The 17,857-nt window shown below is 35.3% G+C and overlaps 1 protein-coding gene across 4 annotated transcripts in view; it reads left to right on the top strand.

Moving 5' to 3' along the window:
• Positions 1-269: 269 nt before the first annotated feature.
• Positions 270-17,857, top strand: part of MMRN1 (multimerin 1) — a 69,101-nt gene continuing 51,513 nt past the window's right edge. The window contains exons 1-3 of one of the 4 annotated variants that reach the window (XM_042984186.1): positions 512-568; positions 1,641-1,708; positions 5,395-6,213. In XM_042984186.1, the coding sequence (XP_042840120.1) occupies positions 5,639-6,213 (575 nt within the window). In that variant the 5' untranslated portion in view covers positions 512-568; positions 1,641-1,708; positions 5,395-5,638. Of the gene's footprint in view, positions 385-511; positions 569-1,602; positions 1,709-5,394; positions 6,214-17,857 lie in introns of those variants that run through there. The other 3 variants (XM_042984185.1, XM_007074682.3, XM_042984187.1) reach the window with 3 other exon arrangements.

Genomic DNA, 17,857 nt, shown 5'->3' with positions numbered 1-17,857 from the left:
TCCTTGTCTCTAAGTCATGGGTTTCGATTCCCTGCTAGCCTGTAGAATTATTTAAACAAGCCAATTGCATCCTCCCATGGGAGCCAGGAGGCAGCCCACCCTCTCGTTATTACAAAGCCTGGTTCATGTAGCCCCTGGTTGTTCACTCTGTTCCTACATGCTACCTCTGTGCGACTAGTGTGGTATGAGATGTTGTCCTCCCCAGTGTGAATATATGTATGGACTACTGCCAGTCTCATTCATCCAGTGGCAAGTAACACATGTTCAGTATCCCCATAACCCTAGGGTGGGAATTCTCCCTCATCAGTGGGGTGAAGAGGAAGATTAAAACACTAGGGAAGACCTCCAAAATCACAGTAAGAAATCATTTCTTAAAAATTTCTGGTGAGTTCTCTTATTTTTCCAGACCTATCTGTGAATTTCTACACCAGTTTCTTCAAACTTGTCCTTATCTCCAGCCTTCAGTGGGGGACCATTGAAGTGTACTCGGTGAAGACCTGGCATGACTCAAAGCCATTATGTCTTTAAGTTCTCTTGCCCTTTCCCCAGCCTTTGGACGGTTATCACAGTGAGTGGAGCTCTCTTGATAATGAAATTTCTGGCTTCCCTATTGGCCTTTTCTGACACCCAGGGGGAGAATGGGGGCTGACACCTTGTTACAATTTTGTGAGGGTGGAAATCTAAGGCTCTCCATTCAGCCTTTGCTGGCAAGTGTGGGGATAGTATCACATTTTTTTTTTCTGTAGTGGTTGGTGGGAATAGTGAAGTTTTTGTCTAAATAGATTCCTGTCTTTCTAAGCTGACCATTTTTTAGTTCTTTTGGCCTTTCTCGCAACTTTTATTTTTTGTGCCATTGGTGTTTCTAGTTTGCTAAATTCTCCAGCACTGGAAGATGAGAAAAAAAGAAAATCCATAGAACTCAATCTTGTGTTCTTCCTTGGGTCCTCCTAGCCAGTCTGCCTTTTTTTCTTCACCTTTCAGAGTCTTCTTATATTTGTTTTACATATAGTGTCCTGGATTTTAATATGTACTTGGCGGGAGGAATAAGGGAAAATTGTATGTATTCCATATTTCCTGGAGAAGTCACTCAATAGCCAGACATAAATTGGGAAGTGACATATTATTTCCAAAATTTTCAAAAGAAATTGGTCTTAAAGAATTTTAAAATTATCTCTTTCATTTGAAGTGTACTGTTTTATTTAAATGGGAAATATAAATTACACACTAGGATGATTTTACAAACTATCAATATACATTCACTAATAAGGGATATTTTGTCTTGTCTTATCAATGTGTTCTTAATGTTCTTAATTTTAAAATTAAAAATTTAACATTAAGACAAGCTATGTTGTATTTTTGTTTCCTGAGAAACTAATATGCTTCTCTCACTTAATATTAAGAATTACATAATTCACTATACTTCCATATTCTCTTTCCTACCAGCCCACTAAGACCTAAATTTTGTTCTTAATTTTAATTTGTTTGATACCTTGGTTTTTTCTCTGGCATTCTTACTGCTTCATGATCCTTATTACATAGCTGTTAGTCTTTACTTTGATTATGGCTTCAAAATAAACTATCTAAAATGTATTTTGAAAACAGGTGAGTTTAAAACAGTGGGCTTCCTAAAATTTATTTAGGAAAGATTTACAAGAGACAATCTGGCTGAAGGGATGGATATTCTAGGAGACTTCTGAAGCTGTATTCAGTAAGTATATTATGTTTATTTAGATTGTGTGTGTGTGTGTGTGTGTGTGTGTGTGTGTAGCTATGAGTTGGAATATACTCAGTACATTCAGTTTCAACCACTCATTTGTTTATTCAACAAATATTTATTGAATGCTCACCAAACACTGTTCTAGATGCTGAGGATATAGCAGTCTTCTGCTGTCCTGGAGGTTCCATTTAACAAATGAAAGAAAATTATTGTTGGGCTGTCAAAAATAAGACACTGTCATCCCTTACAATACTGTACAGAAATTGAAGAAGGCACCCAACCAAAGAGGAAAAAAAATCAGAAAAGATTACACTAAAAGCAAACTTATAAAAATACAGATCTTCCCTTCTAATTCCATAAATTCAAACTAATAGAAATCATTAACTCATTAGTGTGCCTCAACATATGTTTTAGCTGTGAGATAAAGCAACAAGTAAGGAAGTTAAAAAACACTGAAAAAATGAATTTAAGACAATATGACAATTCTTTTCCTTAAATTTCTGTGAATTTAGAAGTTATCAATTCTTTTTGGGAGTGTATTATTAGATGGTGGAAAGAATCAGAAAAAGATATAAATATCTGTTCTGTCAATTAACAGTGTGTTACCCCTTGAAATTATTTAACTTCTTTCAACCTAATTTTTTATCAGCAAAATGAGGGTAGAATACTTACCTGGGAGAATTAAATAATATGCCAAATTTAACTGTTTGCTTTATCAAAATCTCACTTAAATCTATTTTTCTCCTTCCCCTAGCCCTATTAATGTATGGTTATAATTCCCTTTGTCTATATATACATTCAACAGTTTTCCAATACTTTCAAGCAACATAAAATTGAAAAATGCTTAGAACTTTGTTTTCTGTAATTATTTTTTGACAGTGACAATTTATGGAGGAGGATGATCATGAAATATTATTTTAAATGTTTTAAACTATTTTTAAAAATAAGAATTTCTCGTGTTAAGAGGAAATAAAGAAGCTGCTAAGAAATCCTACTAATCTAGTGGAAGTTATTCTACACAGATAATACTTTCACAGTCATAAATGTGGCTTTAAATAATAGATGGCACCATCTATAAACAATGAAATCCTTAATCTAAGATTCTCTTTTAACTCACTTATATGTTTATTTCAACCTATTAATCTTTTTTTTCTAGTGATTAGAAAATTGATTCATGCATATTATAAGGGAAAAATACAATGAATCCATTATCTCATTACCTAGAGAGAACTCATTTTGCGATATGTAATTCAATCCTATGTTTATGATACAATGAAAAATGACATAAAAACCTCCTGATAGCACATAATATGATGAGTTTCTTAGTTTCTTTCTTATAAAACTACTTAAAGTGAATAAATGGTAATAGGGTAAACCATAATATAAACAATCTAGTGGGCAATGAAGGCTGTAGCACAATGATGGGATATATGTATATAAAACTCTGATGGTATAGTCTCATCCACAGATAGTATTTCAAGTAACTAGAAGAATGGATGGAGTAGCCTTTAGGCAGCAATCACAGGAATATTATTTTTGTTAATTGTTATTTGATAAGTATTAACAAGTCTTAGAAGGCAAAATCTGAGGTTAGGCCTCTGACAGTTTCTGGAGTACAGATATTTTATGTCTCCAATTAAGGGATGATCCATACATCTAAAGCCTTCAAATGAGCTTGGGATTCTCTGGGGAGTTACATCAAAAGATGCCTTGGTGAACTGATAATGAGATACAGAACCTTTAGCTTTTTGATCACAAGGTCATTTGTAAGCTAGGATGGGGATAACCAAAAGTCGTTATTGGTCAATACCTTACAAGAGCAAAATGAATTGCTTAGCTCAGTTCAGTTTTTATTACCATTTGAGAGCTATTTGTTACCAGTTATAGATCCAGTGAGTGACCCTTTACCACAAAAGTTCACTTGTCCTGAACAGGATCAAGATGTTTTTCACAAACCATAGAAACAAACTAATCTATGTGTGCCATTATTCTGGTTGTTTCTTATACTTTCAGGAAAGTCTGTTCATCTACTTTTACTAAATCTAAGAAAATGGATTTAAAATTTTACACTATAAGAAAAATTTTACTTGGGCTTTTCAGAATTACTAGTCTGCTTTAAGCCCCAGGTAGTTTGTATATTTTACAGATAAAGATGCTGTAATGTCTTTTTTTTAGTACTGAAAACCATGTTTGTCTTGTGAAAATTATGCAGTTTCATTGCTCTGTTTAGTGACGAATTGCTGTCTGGATTGTCTGTGCTGCGCCTATTTTCTCTTTTACTAATGCAAGGCTTGTGGGATTATTCTGTGGTATATCTAAGAAACAGATGCTTTGTACTTCATATCAAAGTTAGAGTTGATACTGATTACTATGTGTCTTAGTTTAAATAATCTCATATTATATATCTCTAATATGTTAATATACTTGCAGAAGTGAGTGACAAAAATTAAGGGGAAAAAAAGTATTAAGGCCAAGTAGGTAGTAGTTCAGAGCAAATTAGACCTTCTTTCAAATCCTGGTGTTCTGTATCCAGGATTTAGGACAGTAGTGTGCATCTACAATACTACATAACCCAACAGGCACAAGGTTTCTGGTTATCCAATTCTGAAAAAAAAAAAAAAAATTCTATAGCTGAATATTCAGCAAGAACATAATGCCTGGCACAAAAATTGGCAGAAAGATTAATTACACGTATATCTGGCCTTCAGATAATAGAATAAACCATAAGCAAATAGAGAGCCAAGAATATTCTTGCTTTATAATCTCAGCACCTAAGAGAGCACCTTGCTGTGAAGCTGACTGAAGGTTTGGGTAATTACTGAAAGAATGAATGAATGGATGAACTGTTATATTATTTATATGTCCAATGGGTCTGCTGTGGAACTTTTTACAGATGAGAGAGCTTAACTGAAGCCTGAGAATCAGAGATTTACTGTAGTAATGAAATCATAAATCCCATGAAGCATTTCTACTAGGAAAACAGCCATACTAAATTAGACCAATTTAATTCTCTATTACCTGAAGCAAATATATTTTTGCACCACAAAGTAAAAAAAAAACATTATATATGATCCCATTTTAATTTATTTTTGTGTAACTTCACTGTTTCTTCATCCATTATTATCCAAAATTCTGATTATTCATTCCATTAACTGGTTCTGGTAGAAGTTTTGAGAGCAAAGTTTAAAGTGAGTTCCTTGTATATCTGTATAATTCAATAATTTATACTTTTTTTTTTGTTGTTACTTATCCTCAAGAGTGACTTCAAGTAATGCTTTGGCTGAAGCATATTTATAAGAATAGGGGTATTTATATTATTTTTTTCATAATTCAGCCTCTGATGTGTAAAAGGGCAGAGACCCTGTTAGTGAGTTTGTGTTTGTGTATGTGCACGGATATAAGCACTTGAACAAAATGTGATTCTCTGGATGGGGCACAGTGGAAAAGAAGTGTCACCATTTTTTTTCTCAATGTCCTTGTGTAGTAGAACAAAATGTTAAGTTCCTTGATTCAGCCTATCCAGACAAAATTCCATGCTTCCCATTATCATTGTAAAATTACTCTTCAGTATCAGCAACAGATGAAACAGGAGTGGACCTAGGAAAGGAAATTTACTTCATGTTTTTCTCATGGGTTTTCCTGATAATAATTGCCTGTGTTTTCCCATTTACCCTTAGCTTCGTCAGACACCCTTCACCACTTCCATAGACACATCCTACAGAGATCACGGATCACACAAAATCTACAGAAACAGGAAATCAAACTTCCTGAGTCCACTACAAAACACAGAAACTTGTTTCCTCTACATATCTCAAATTGGCAAAGCTCTGAAAGTGGATTCAGTGTGGAGCGGCTGTCGAAAAGACTAGAAGGACTGTGTCTCCTAATTTCACCTGAGCTTTCTTCCTTCAAACTACTGAGATGAAGGGAGCAGGGCTATTTGTCCTGCTTTCGAGTTTATGGATTGGGGGCTTTGGTCTTACCAACACCACGTATACTTGGACTACATCAGAGGATGCAAGCTCCCAGGAGAATATGGCCTCTGCTACAATTCCTCTAAATAAAGTGCTGCCAATCCCTCAGATCACGTCTGCTGAGATAGCCACAATTCCTGAGACAAGAACCTCTGAAGATAGTCTTCTAAAATCAACAGTGCCTCCCTCAGAGACAGGCACACCTCCTGAGGGTGTAAGAAACCAAACTCTCACACCCACAGGGAAGACAGAAGGGGTGCTGAAGTTACAGACGCTTGCCCTCCCAACCAAACCTAGCCTCAAGTTCAGTCCAAGAGAAGAGTCAGTGGTCCTTTCCAACTCTACACTGAAATTTCTTCAGAGCTTTGCCAGAAAGTCGAACCAACAGGCAATCTCTCCTGACTCGGTTGCAGGCGGTGTGGGAAATCGATCCCCACGGGAAACGTACCTCAGCAGAGGTGACAGCAGTGGAAGCCAGAAAACCAACAATCAAAAATCAAGCTTTGAAACAACTAGAGGAAAGTAAGAAACATTTTCTTTTTTTTCTTCTCCCTAACTATAAAGTCCACTGTCTCACTGTCAGAAAATGTTTTCATGGTCAAGATAAAATTCAATCACATTCCAATTAGATAAGGTAAATCAAGCAATACTTTATGTAATGGAGAAAAGATGAACAAAAAAATGCAGCAATTTTGTTTTAACTGAAGTGGTCAAAGTCACTTATAAAGGGTTTTTTACTGGAGTTATTCACTAACAGTGTAACTCCAGTGACTGTTAGTTGTTATTGTTAATTCAACTCAAGGGTATGTTGGTGGTGCTCAGAACTACACCCATCACATGAAAGAAAAAAGAACAATACAGTTGGGATGTGAACAGAACTTCATCCCATGGATTTTCCAGTGAAAATAATCTTAAATTATTCCTAGAGAAAAGTATCCACTGTATTTCGAGATTCTACAGCTCGGGGTCCTAGAAAGCCTGAGGCTTTCTTTTGCTAATCCTTTCCATCAAGTTCAAACCTTCTTACTCCTTATGTTATGTAATTGATAATGGTAGTAGAGTAAAGAAAACAGTTCCATCCCCTATGGACACAATGCTGATGCAAAGAAGCCTTGATAATGTCTTCCATATTTTCATTTGATCAGCAAATAATAATAGCAAACACTTTATGACATTTGTTCCTACTCTACTGCTCTGAGTGAATACACACACACACACACACACACACATATATATATATATCTCCTATCATTGAATCACTACCATAACTCCATGAAGAAGATTCTGTTATTTTTTTCTTTCCAGAGAAGTTAAATAATTTAACCAAGTTCACCTAAAAGTAAATCTTAGGGCAAAGATTCAAACCCAGGTTGGGTGGCTGCAGCGACATGGCCATCTACCCCTACATGATATTTCTTCAGCCAGTGCAGTCTGTTCTCCTAAGTGGGTAAATGAGAGTGACCAGTTTATATCCATGCCTATGAGCATTTAGAGGCTATCCTTTGTTTCCAGAATACAGCCCAGATCCTTACTCAGTTGGTCATACAATGCCATCCTTGATCTGGCTTCTGCCTACCTCCCCAGCCTCATCTTGTGTGACTTCCTGGCCAGTAAAATTTGTAGCTCTTGGGTCCACAGTATGCTGTTTGCTAAACCTGTCTTTGTTCCCTGATCGTCCCTTTGGATAACATCTTCTTCTTTTCTCACCATCTATTTCCTTTACCCCCAATAGTAATAGCCCTCTCAGGGCTTCTCAGGAAGCCCTCTCAGGCTGGTAGGTGGCCCTTCTAACTTTGAGAGAGCTCTCCTTGAATTCTTCTTTCACTGCACTTATAATAGTATATTACAATTAGAGTGAACTTTGCAATCTCCTTTCTTACAGAGATGTATTTTGAGTGCTGGCAAAGTCTCTGACTTATATTAGGTACATAATAAATATTTAACAAACTGAATGTAAAATTTATAGATTAATATGTGAATATAAAGAAGAATCTTTCCCAAAGACATATTCTTATTTCTCTATGATGAAATCTGGCTGATTCATTTTAGGTTTTTGTTGTTATTGTGTTTGGGTTTTTTGTTTGTTTGTTTGTTTGTTTGTTTTTTCCTTACTGCTCTTGCAATTTTATAGTGATTCTAAGTAAAAGGAATACCACCTCTTTCTACAGGATTTTTCTGGCATATTTTTGTCTCATTTTGTACTTCCTCTTGTCCTAGTGCTGTAGAAACTCCTGGGTACACCAAAGCTGTGGTTTCCTATCTGGCAGAGTGGTTGTTGGTCAGTGACCAAGCACTTTGAAATAGGCAGGATAAAAAGAAGAAATTAGAATTAACATATTTGTGCATTGAGCAAATATTTGCTGAGAACGTAAACTGTACTCAGCAGTGTGCTTGTGCTTGAGGGTAAAATAGTTAATGAAACCTCCCACCTGTTCTGCCCCCACGGAGTCTCCAGTTCAGTGGGAAGGACATGGGGAGGTAAAACAGTGAATCACAAATGCTGATGGAGAATCCAAATGGTGATAAACATTCTAAATGAAGCTTTTGAGAATATGTAACAGAGTGAATGGACTATTCTGAAGGCCAGTAAGCCATCCCTGAAAGGAGGATATTAGGTGAAATTGAAATGAGGTATTGATAGACATCGATTGCCTACTTACCATCTCCCACAATCCCAACTCCTGCACACATGTGCATGAATCTTCACCATCTCAGTAAACGCTTTGTTCCATAACTAGAAACCCTTGATGCCTCCTTGACACCTTTCTTTCCCTCCTAGCTTTTATCTAACCTATCACAAAATCTTCCTAGTACTCCCTCCAGTATATCCTAAATCCCTCTCTACCTTTACTACACCATCCTTTGCTAGCAACCATTATCTACCCCAGACTGCTACCTTGTCCACGTTACCTCTCTCACCTCCTGTAATCCATGTCCCACACAAGTGAGGGATCTTACAACTTTTTAAAAAATAAATTTGATTAAATAAAACGTTAAAAAAAAGGGGGGGGGCGCCTGGGTGGATCAGTCGTTTAGGCGTCCGACTTCAGCTCAGGTCACGATCTCGCGGTCCGTGAGTTCGAGCCCCGCGTCGGGCTCTGGGCTGATGGCTCAGAGACTGGAGCCTGCTTCCGATTCTGTATCTCCCTCTCTCTCTGCCCCTCCCCCGTTCATGCTCTGTCTCTCTCTGTCTCGAAAATAAACAAAACGTTAAAATAAATAAATAAATAAATAAATAAATAAATAAATTTGACATATGTCATTGTGTATATTTAAGGTGTTTAAACTTTTAAATTGGGTTAATGTCTTTCATTTGATGTAAGACTTCATCTTTTGTGACACATTATTTTACATAGTAATAAGAAAGAAAAGTATGACATTATTTCTTAGAATGTTTAGGTTTATTTATCATATATATATGTCATATATATGTCATATATATATGTCACATATATATGTCATATATATGACATATATATGTGACATATATATATGACATATATATATGTCACATATATATATATATATTTGCATACTGAAAATGAAAATGTAAATGAAATTGGTTAAGGTATTTCCAAGGCAATGGCAAAAACCACTGTCTTACAATAGTGACTGAATGATGCCATTGCTTTTATTTTATTATTTTATTATTTTTTATTTTAGAGAGGGGGCAGAAGGAAAGAGAGAGAGAGAGAGAGAGAGAGAGAGAATCTTAAGTAGGCCCCATATGCTCAGTGTAGAGCCTGATGAGTGGCTTAATCCCATGACCCTGGGATCATGACCTGAGCTGAAACCAAGAGCTGGATGCTCAACTGACTGAGCCACCCAGGTGCCCCATGACTTTAAAATATGTTCTTGATTTCAGAGATACTGTTTTAAAATCTGTGATATTTAGCATTTTGCTCACATGCTGAAGATTACTCAGTAGCTTTCCATTCCATTTAGAATAAACTCCTAAATCCTCACCATGGCCCACAAGGTCTTGCTTGATACTCCCCCTATCTCTATGATCTCATCTTTCAGCACACTCCAAGTTCATTCAACATCTTTTCTTCCCGTCGCATTGGCCTTCTGTGTGGGTACTGAACTTGTCAAGTCAATTTGCATCTCAAGGAAACTTCCTGTTTGCTTGTGCTAGAATGCTCTCTTTTCAGTATAGAAAGATTTCTTTTCCTCCTGCAACTTCATCTTTAATGTCCCTCCTCAATGAGAACTCTGATTATCTAGTATAAATTTACCATCCCTATTTTTTCACCCTTATTTTTTTATGGCATTTACCTGAAATGACTTGATTAATTTCTGTAGGCAGTTATGTATTCTCTATCTTTTCATAAAAGAACATACATCCCGTGAAAATAGAAACTTTGCCTTTCTTATTTACTATTGCATTTATTGCCCACAACAGTGCCAGGCACCTAGAAAGAGAGCTCAACAAAACTCTGTGCAAAAGCTAATTATTGGATGGATTTTGAGTTAAGGGCAGAGATTAAGACTAGAGATATAAATCTGGAAAATATAGAAATATGGACACTTGACTGAGGAGAGTTTTTTTGTTTTTGTTTGTTTCCTTTTGGGTGTTTTTGTTTGTTTGTTTTATTGAAAGGGAGGAGAGAACAAAGCAGAAACCAGGGCTAGTCAGAGAGTTTTATACATTTTTTGTTATTTTATCTTATTTTATATACATAATGGTCATAAATATGGTAAAATGTTAATGAAAGGTGGCATACAGGAAAAAAAAGTTGAATACTGAACAAGAGGAACATTTTATTTGCTGAGTTTAATGAGGTGTCTTTTAGAACTTTATTTTTTTTATATAAGCTATGTAATTTGTTTGATGTACAAATAGGTAGCTTACTTTAAATGAGTTATGATTTCTAATATAATGTCTAAAATGGTAAGTTCTACAAATCTTTCTCTAGACCACTTGTAAATAAAAATTTTAAACACCACACTTTAAAAAGTGATGTTTAAAATTACAAAAACTAACCATTAAATTAATTCTATCATAATATGCATTTTTCTGCTTATTTCTTTGAATTACGAGTAGGTTCTGGATATGAAAAGTCTGATCAATTAAATTTGTATGTTGTCTCAGTTCATTGAGACTGCTATACCAAAATAACACGGACTGGGTGGTTTATAAACAACAGAAATTTACTTCTCATAGTTCTGAAAACTGGGCGTCTGAGATCAGGTTGCCAGCACGAGCAAGTGAGAGCCCTTTTCTGGGTTTCCAGATTTCGATTTTGGGCCTCTTTAATAAGGGCAATAATCCCATCAAGAGGATACTGTCATCGCCCAACGGCCCCAGTCCCAATATTATCATATTGGGCATTTGGATTTCAACATATAAATTTGAGGGAGACACAAACATTCAATCGATGTCGTGTGAATTTTGCAAACTTATTATCCAACCTAACAGGATCCAAAGGAAATTATTCTCACAAGCTGTAAAATTCTCAAGAGAAACACACCATATGTTAAAGAATATTTTTAAAAGTTCCTTGGGAAATTAATGCATCTCCTAGATTACTGCCAGTGAAAACTGATACTCAATATATTCTTTGTCTTAATTTTTTCTAATTAATCATCTCCTTTTTATCATTTCTTTGATATTTTCCTCACTAAATTACTACTGAATATATAAATACATATCGAATTATACATGCTGGAATTTAACAACTGCTTATATAGTCTAGGTGATTAAATGAGAAATTTTTGTATTTCCACACATTTTAGTTTTTTCAGTATGAAAATATTATTTTAAACATTATTTAAGAGGAAATGCTACAAGAGTCCGTTTACAAAAGCAACTGGATTAAGTATGGAATAGAGCATCATAGTTTCTGTTTGCCTGCCTTTTCTGAGGCCTTCTGGTGTGCACACTGGGAGAGCCTGACACCTACTGGAATAGAAGCAATTGACAATGTCCCTGAATGGCCTGAAGTCACAGTGTGGGGAAAAGAAACAAAAAATAAAATAAAATGAGATAAAATAAAACAAATTTATGAAAAAAAGGTTATATTTAAGTACTTTTAAGAATTGTTACTTATATATGTATATATGTTGTACATTTCTAACTCAACGTATCTCTTAAAAATTTACTATCATTAGCTTTCAAAGTTAAAAAGTAGGTTGGATCAAAAAGCAAACCCATATACAGTCCCTGGAATGGGGACGTATTCAGTTCATTCTCCTAAAATTTTACACTGAAAATATTGTATATATACAATAATTTGTGACTCCGAGGCCCTGTACCATAATCTATCATCAAAAACTCAATTATATTTATCGTAATGTGTCCACTGTAGAAGGCAAATTGATGTTGCCTGACAAAAGGCTCTAATTGCAAACATTGGCATATAAAGAAAAGTTTCTTTTTAAAACCTAAATTAACCAGAAAATTAAAGTATCAGAATATCAGAAATTCCCCATGATCTGAGCTTTGTATGATTGCCTTTCAAAATTTGTTTTACATGGTATTTTAATAAAACTAATACTTCTATCCAAGTTTAAATATTATGTAGAATTTTGAAAAAGATGGACTATACAAAGGTACTTCCACTAAAATAAAATGAATCACAAACATAAATTTTGTTTGAAAATAAGTTATTTTCTTAAGGAGATTAGTATCTAGATGAACTTACCTTTGAACTAATAGCCAAAACTAAATACAAAAGTTTAATGATTTATTCGTGTGTGTTTTACATATAAAGAATCTTTTTACTAAATCTAAATACTTACCTTCAGTTTCTATTATTTCTTCTTTCATATTGTGTACATTTCCTTTGGAGAACTTTCTCATTGATGACTGGTGTTCTCATGTAAATTCTAGCCTCTCATATTAATAATCTCATAATGGTGTTCTTGTTATAGTTCGATTAAAAAAATAAAGACAATAACATTTGGGAAGTATTTATGTTATAATTTTTAAGACTGTAGAAACATTTTGAACAGATATATATCTATATATATATATATATCTATGTATCAGTATATATAGGTATATAATCTACTAATAGATATCAGTATATATAGATATATAATCTAAGAGCTAAGCTTCATCATATGAAATGGATCTAAATGATGATGATAATGTTCTGTAATGGCTTTCTGGAAATTATTTTGACCCATTATACATACGTAATTATATATACAGATATATACATATACATATATATATATATACATATACATATATATAATTGTGACTAAGATAAATTTATCAGGTCATTAAAGAAGTGAAAAAGGAGCCATGTCTCTCTATATAAGGCAAAATTGGAAGATACATAAATATATAAATAGATATACAGATATCTATTCCCTTCATAAAAAAATCCTACTAACTCTCTGACTCATTTAATCAGCAGCAGCAGCAAGGGTTAATTCATTTGGTCTCACAACCATCCTGTAAGATAGGTAATATTATTATATTTATTGTATATATGAAGACGGCACATTTCATGAACAAGGTAATGACTAATAGTTGTAGAGTCAAAATGTATAAGGAGGCAGTCTGGCTTCAGCATAAGTCAACAATTACATAACATGCCTCTCTATTCAGGAAAATTTTTTCCTTATTATTTTGTTTCATTATGTAGGTATCCCAGCCACTGCTCTTCCCCTTCCACTTCCTTCAGGGAAAACACAGAAACAAAACTCTGGACACAGAAATGCAATCTCTTTCAGGACACCTGGGTGGCTTAGTCAATTAAGCGTCTGACTCTGGAATTTGGTCAGGTCATGATCTTGCTGTTTGTGGGGTCGAGCCCAGCATCTGGCTCCATACTGACAGCACGAAGAGCCTGCTTGGGACTCTCCCTCTCCCTCTCTCTCTCTGCCCACACCCCTCTCTCTAAAAATAGTACATAAACTTAAAAAAAAAAAGGAAATTCAACATTCTCTTCCTTTGCCTGCATTTGTGGAGTAAAAGAGAATGAAAATATTGTTCAGGAGGCCACCCTTCATCATCAGAAATGACCTTCCAAATCTGACTTACAGGAGTGGGAAAAGCATGTGTTTATGATGGCTGTGAAGCTGAGAGAAATGCTTTCTTTCCCTTCTCTTCCCTTTTCGTCCATTCATATTGTAGCATGTGACAGAATCCCCTTCCTTTTTAAAGCTGAATAATATTCCATTGTAGATAGACAGATGATAGATAGATACATATATACCACATTTTGTTTTTCCATTCATCTGTCTGTAGGCCCTTTGATTGTTTCCACCTTTTAGCTATTGTTATTCATGATATTTTAACGATGTTCTTAAATTAGGATAATGCGCTAGGGAGAACATTTCCCCCGACTAGTGGTGTTATCTGAAATCTGTCCTCTTCTTACAAACTTAGAAACACATATTTATCCTCTGGAACTTAGTAATTAGACTATTGAACTAAATAAGGCTTTATTTGATATTTTCCTCCCTAATTATTGACACCAACAATTTTAGGCTTGTTAGGATATATTCTTGCCTTTAAAATAAATTCCTTTTTACTAATTTATATGACAGAAAGAGATAGAAAGAGAAGGAGTTGACCACATATGTTATTGAGTGGAGAAATGAGCAGGTTGGATTTACAAAAGTAGCAAATACTTGCCATTAAAAACACATGACTACTTTTGATATATTTAGAATATGTCTATTTCACTTATCACTGAATTTGGTGGGGATTTAATTGTTATGTATTTGAGGGGTTTAGTGTCGTTCAATGATGTACATCAATTCATAATTTTGCTGTTAGTAATGGTCACACTCAGTTCAGGTAGGTTTTTGTTGGGATGTATTTCCATACAATCATCATCCTATAATTAAAACAAACGTGTTCTTCATAAGATAAATCAGTGGCAGAATGAATGAATTATTCTCTTGTGAAGATTAATTAATATTTTTATCTATAAATTAAATCCCATGGGCAACTTAGCCCTTTCCCTGAAGCATTTATGAGTTCATTCATACATGTATATATTTTTATCATATGTAATTTTTAGTCATCTTTAGTCACAAGGTAAAGAATGATTCTCAAGTCAGGGGGGCATAGGTGGATGTTAGGTGAGGTGTGGGAAGCTGATATGAGAATTACAAAACAATCCTCTTTCTTTGAGAATGTTTTAATTTTCAGAGGTAGCCATGTCTGTCTTGCTTGGTTTCATTTTCCTCTTGTTCTTCTTTGAATTCTTAAATTCATCTCAATAAGGAGATGACAGAAAACAAAATCATAAAGGCCCCTCTGTTCAGAAAGTCTCCCCAAACATAAATCTTCTCCAACTTCTTAGAAAAAATTACATACCATTGGCAACTTTATGGTGGGGGCTTTATTGATGTCTCGTGAATATCCTCAGGACCTATTATTTTCATGCTATTGTGTCAACTCAAGCCACAGATTATCAGTATACAAGTTTAAACATTCAACCTTTTATGAATAGGATGGAAAGCAATTTATTAACCTGAGTTTTAAAGACTAGTATAAATGGACAATGTTAACTGATAGATTGTTGTCTTTTATTTATTAAAGAAAATATTCATTGTGGTCATTATTTAAATAAATCCTTTTTTTGCTTCAGTCCACTCTTGGTTCAGGATAAGAATGGATGTGATTGAGTCATGGTTTGGTCAGGATATGCTTCAAATGGCAAATCACGAGTTAATGAAAAACATTTTTTTTAATTTTGTCTGTTTACTAGCTCCTTGAAAGACTAGGTTTCTAAAACATTCCAATCAAAAGTACAATAAATTGTTTATTTACAATGTTTCTCTTAATTCTTTACCCACAAGATTTCAAGTTGTATGAGTCAAACTAGAATCCTTTCTCTACCTTCTAGTCTGTGTGGTCTGCAAGCTAGGCTGGTGTTCATAAATAATCAAAGCTGCCTGCTTTTCCCTAGAATAAACCTTTACCTATTAACTTGGAAAATCCAAAGAATTGGGGCACCTGGGTGGCTCAGTCTGTTGAGTGTCCGACTTCGGCTCAGGTTATGATCTCGCGGTCCGTGAGTTCAAGCCCCGCGTCAGGCTCTGTGCTGACAGCTCGGAGCCTGGAGCCTGTTTTGGATTCTGTGTCTCCTTCTCTCTCTGCCCCTTTCCCCACTCATGCTCTGTCTCTCTCTGTCTCTCAAAAATGAATAAACTTTAAAAAAAAATTAAAAAGAAAAAAAAAAGAAAAAGAAAACCCAAAGAATCAATACAAGCTTTTTTCAGTACATGTTGCCGCACAAAAGAAACGGTGTTATTACCCTTAAAGAGAATCCCAAATGCAGTCTTCTATTTGTAGGGTTACGACCCCATGGAAAGCTAAACACTTCAAAGTAACTGCTCTCCATCCACCATAATCAGTCTGGAAAGGTAAAAAGACTTCTAGATTTAAGCCAAATGTTTGTCTGGGATCATTACTTTTGCCTTTATACTGCCTGTCACTATTTTATCTTGCTTAATTTTCTAGTTTTAAACTTATGTTTTCCAATAATTTTGTTTTAAAGTTTCAATTTACATTTTTAACATCCCTTAATAAGCTTATTTCATCAGTAGCATAAACCTAATTATGAGTCACACCAGGGGCTCTTTTGCTGTGGATAGTTCTTTCAGTTTATACTGGATCAAAGATTTCTGGGCCATGAGCAATCTGCTGGTCTGCTTTTTGCCTGCTCAACTCTTTTAGTCATGAGATTGCTTTACTATTTAGAAATTTAAAAGATCTCTGCAGGCAACGCTGTGATTTATCCTCATAAGCGATATCTATATCTATCATCTATCTATTATCTATGTATGTATCTACTACCTATCTGTTATCTATCTATCTATCTATCTACCATTTTTTTTCCAAAGCCCGGAGTATGTATAGATGATGGTACTTTTTTCCTGCCTCATACACACAATCCTCAACCATCGTGCAGCCAGTGCTTATTTGACAGACTATTTAACTGCTTCTGTTGAATTTAGTCATTCTCTGTATTTAGGATAGTCAATGGATTTGCATAAGAAATCTAACCACATATATTTTAGACCACTTGAGTTTCTGTTCATTTATGTTTTAATATTTTTCCCTCTATACTTCAGTTTGGATGGTTTCCTGTGTTCTGCCTCCAAGTACATTGATGTTAATGTCTAGGGTCCCAATGTCTGCTAAACCCAATCTAGTTCATTTTTATTCATATCTTGTGTATTTTTGTTCTATTTAGTGGGTTTTTTGAGATTTGCAATGAATTTATTCACTATGGTCATTTTGTCTTTTACAATCTCGAATAGATTTAAATAGCTATTTTAGTCATTGGTTGCTAATTCAACATCTATGTCATCTCTGTTTTATTGTCTTTGTTCATTGGATTTTTACTCACATATTGGTCCTAGATGCCTAGTTTTTTCTTGTTGTTCATTTTTTTATGCTGGGCTGATATGTTATGAACAGATTTTGTCTTCCATTAAAGAGCATTGACCTCTGTTCTGACATGGAGTTATTTATATCAAGGATTTTTTTTAAGGCTTTGTGAGAGTGTGTCTAGATTATCCTTACTCTCCTGGATGCAGTCTTTGTTAGGTTCAGACAAATGCTCAGATGTTTAATGAGAACTATTCTCTTTGGCTGGTCAGAATTCTCCACAACTGGGTAAAATCTGGAATCTCTGTTCAGCTCATGAAGCTTTCTAATAGTTGTTCACTGGTGGCCTTGAAAAAACTATGCTTTGCAAGCACTACGTGGTATTCAACCCAAGATTTAAGAGAAACCCTATGCTGACGTTTAAAATGGCATCTCTGGGAGAGGAGGGGAAGATGGCGGCATAGCAGGATGCTGGGTTCACCTCCTCCTGCTGATTGTTTAGATTCCACCCACATCTGCCTAAAACCCAGAAAACTGCCAGAAGACTAGCAGAGGACTCTCTGGAGCCAAGCGTAGACAAGAGGCCCACGGAAGAGGGTAGGAAGGGCAGAGAGGCGCCGAAACTCCAAAGGGAACCAGTTCTCCTCAACGAACTTGCTTATACTGTGCAAACGCCCAATGCTGTACTTCTGTGGATCCATCCCTCCGACCAGCCTGCCTCCATCCCGATGCTGCAGGGCCCCTCCTGCAGGGGACGCCGACATCAAAGTGAGCTGAGTCTGCCCCTCTTGCCCCTGTGCACCTTGCAGATCCACCCTGGCTAATATGCCAGATCCCATCGAAGCAGCACCACAAGCC

The sequence above is a fragment of the Panthera tigris genome, chromosome B1, assembly GCF_018350195.1.
Source record: "Panthera tigris isolate Pti1 chromosome B1, P.tigris_Pti1_mat1.1, whole genome shotgun sequence".
NCBI lineage: Eukaryota > Metazoa > Chordata > Mammalia > Carnivora > Felidae > Panthera > Panthera tigris.
This window is presented reverse-complemented; position numbering and strand designations above follow the sequence as displayed.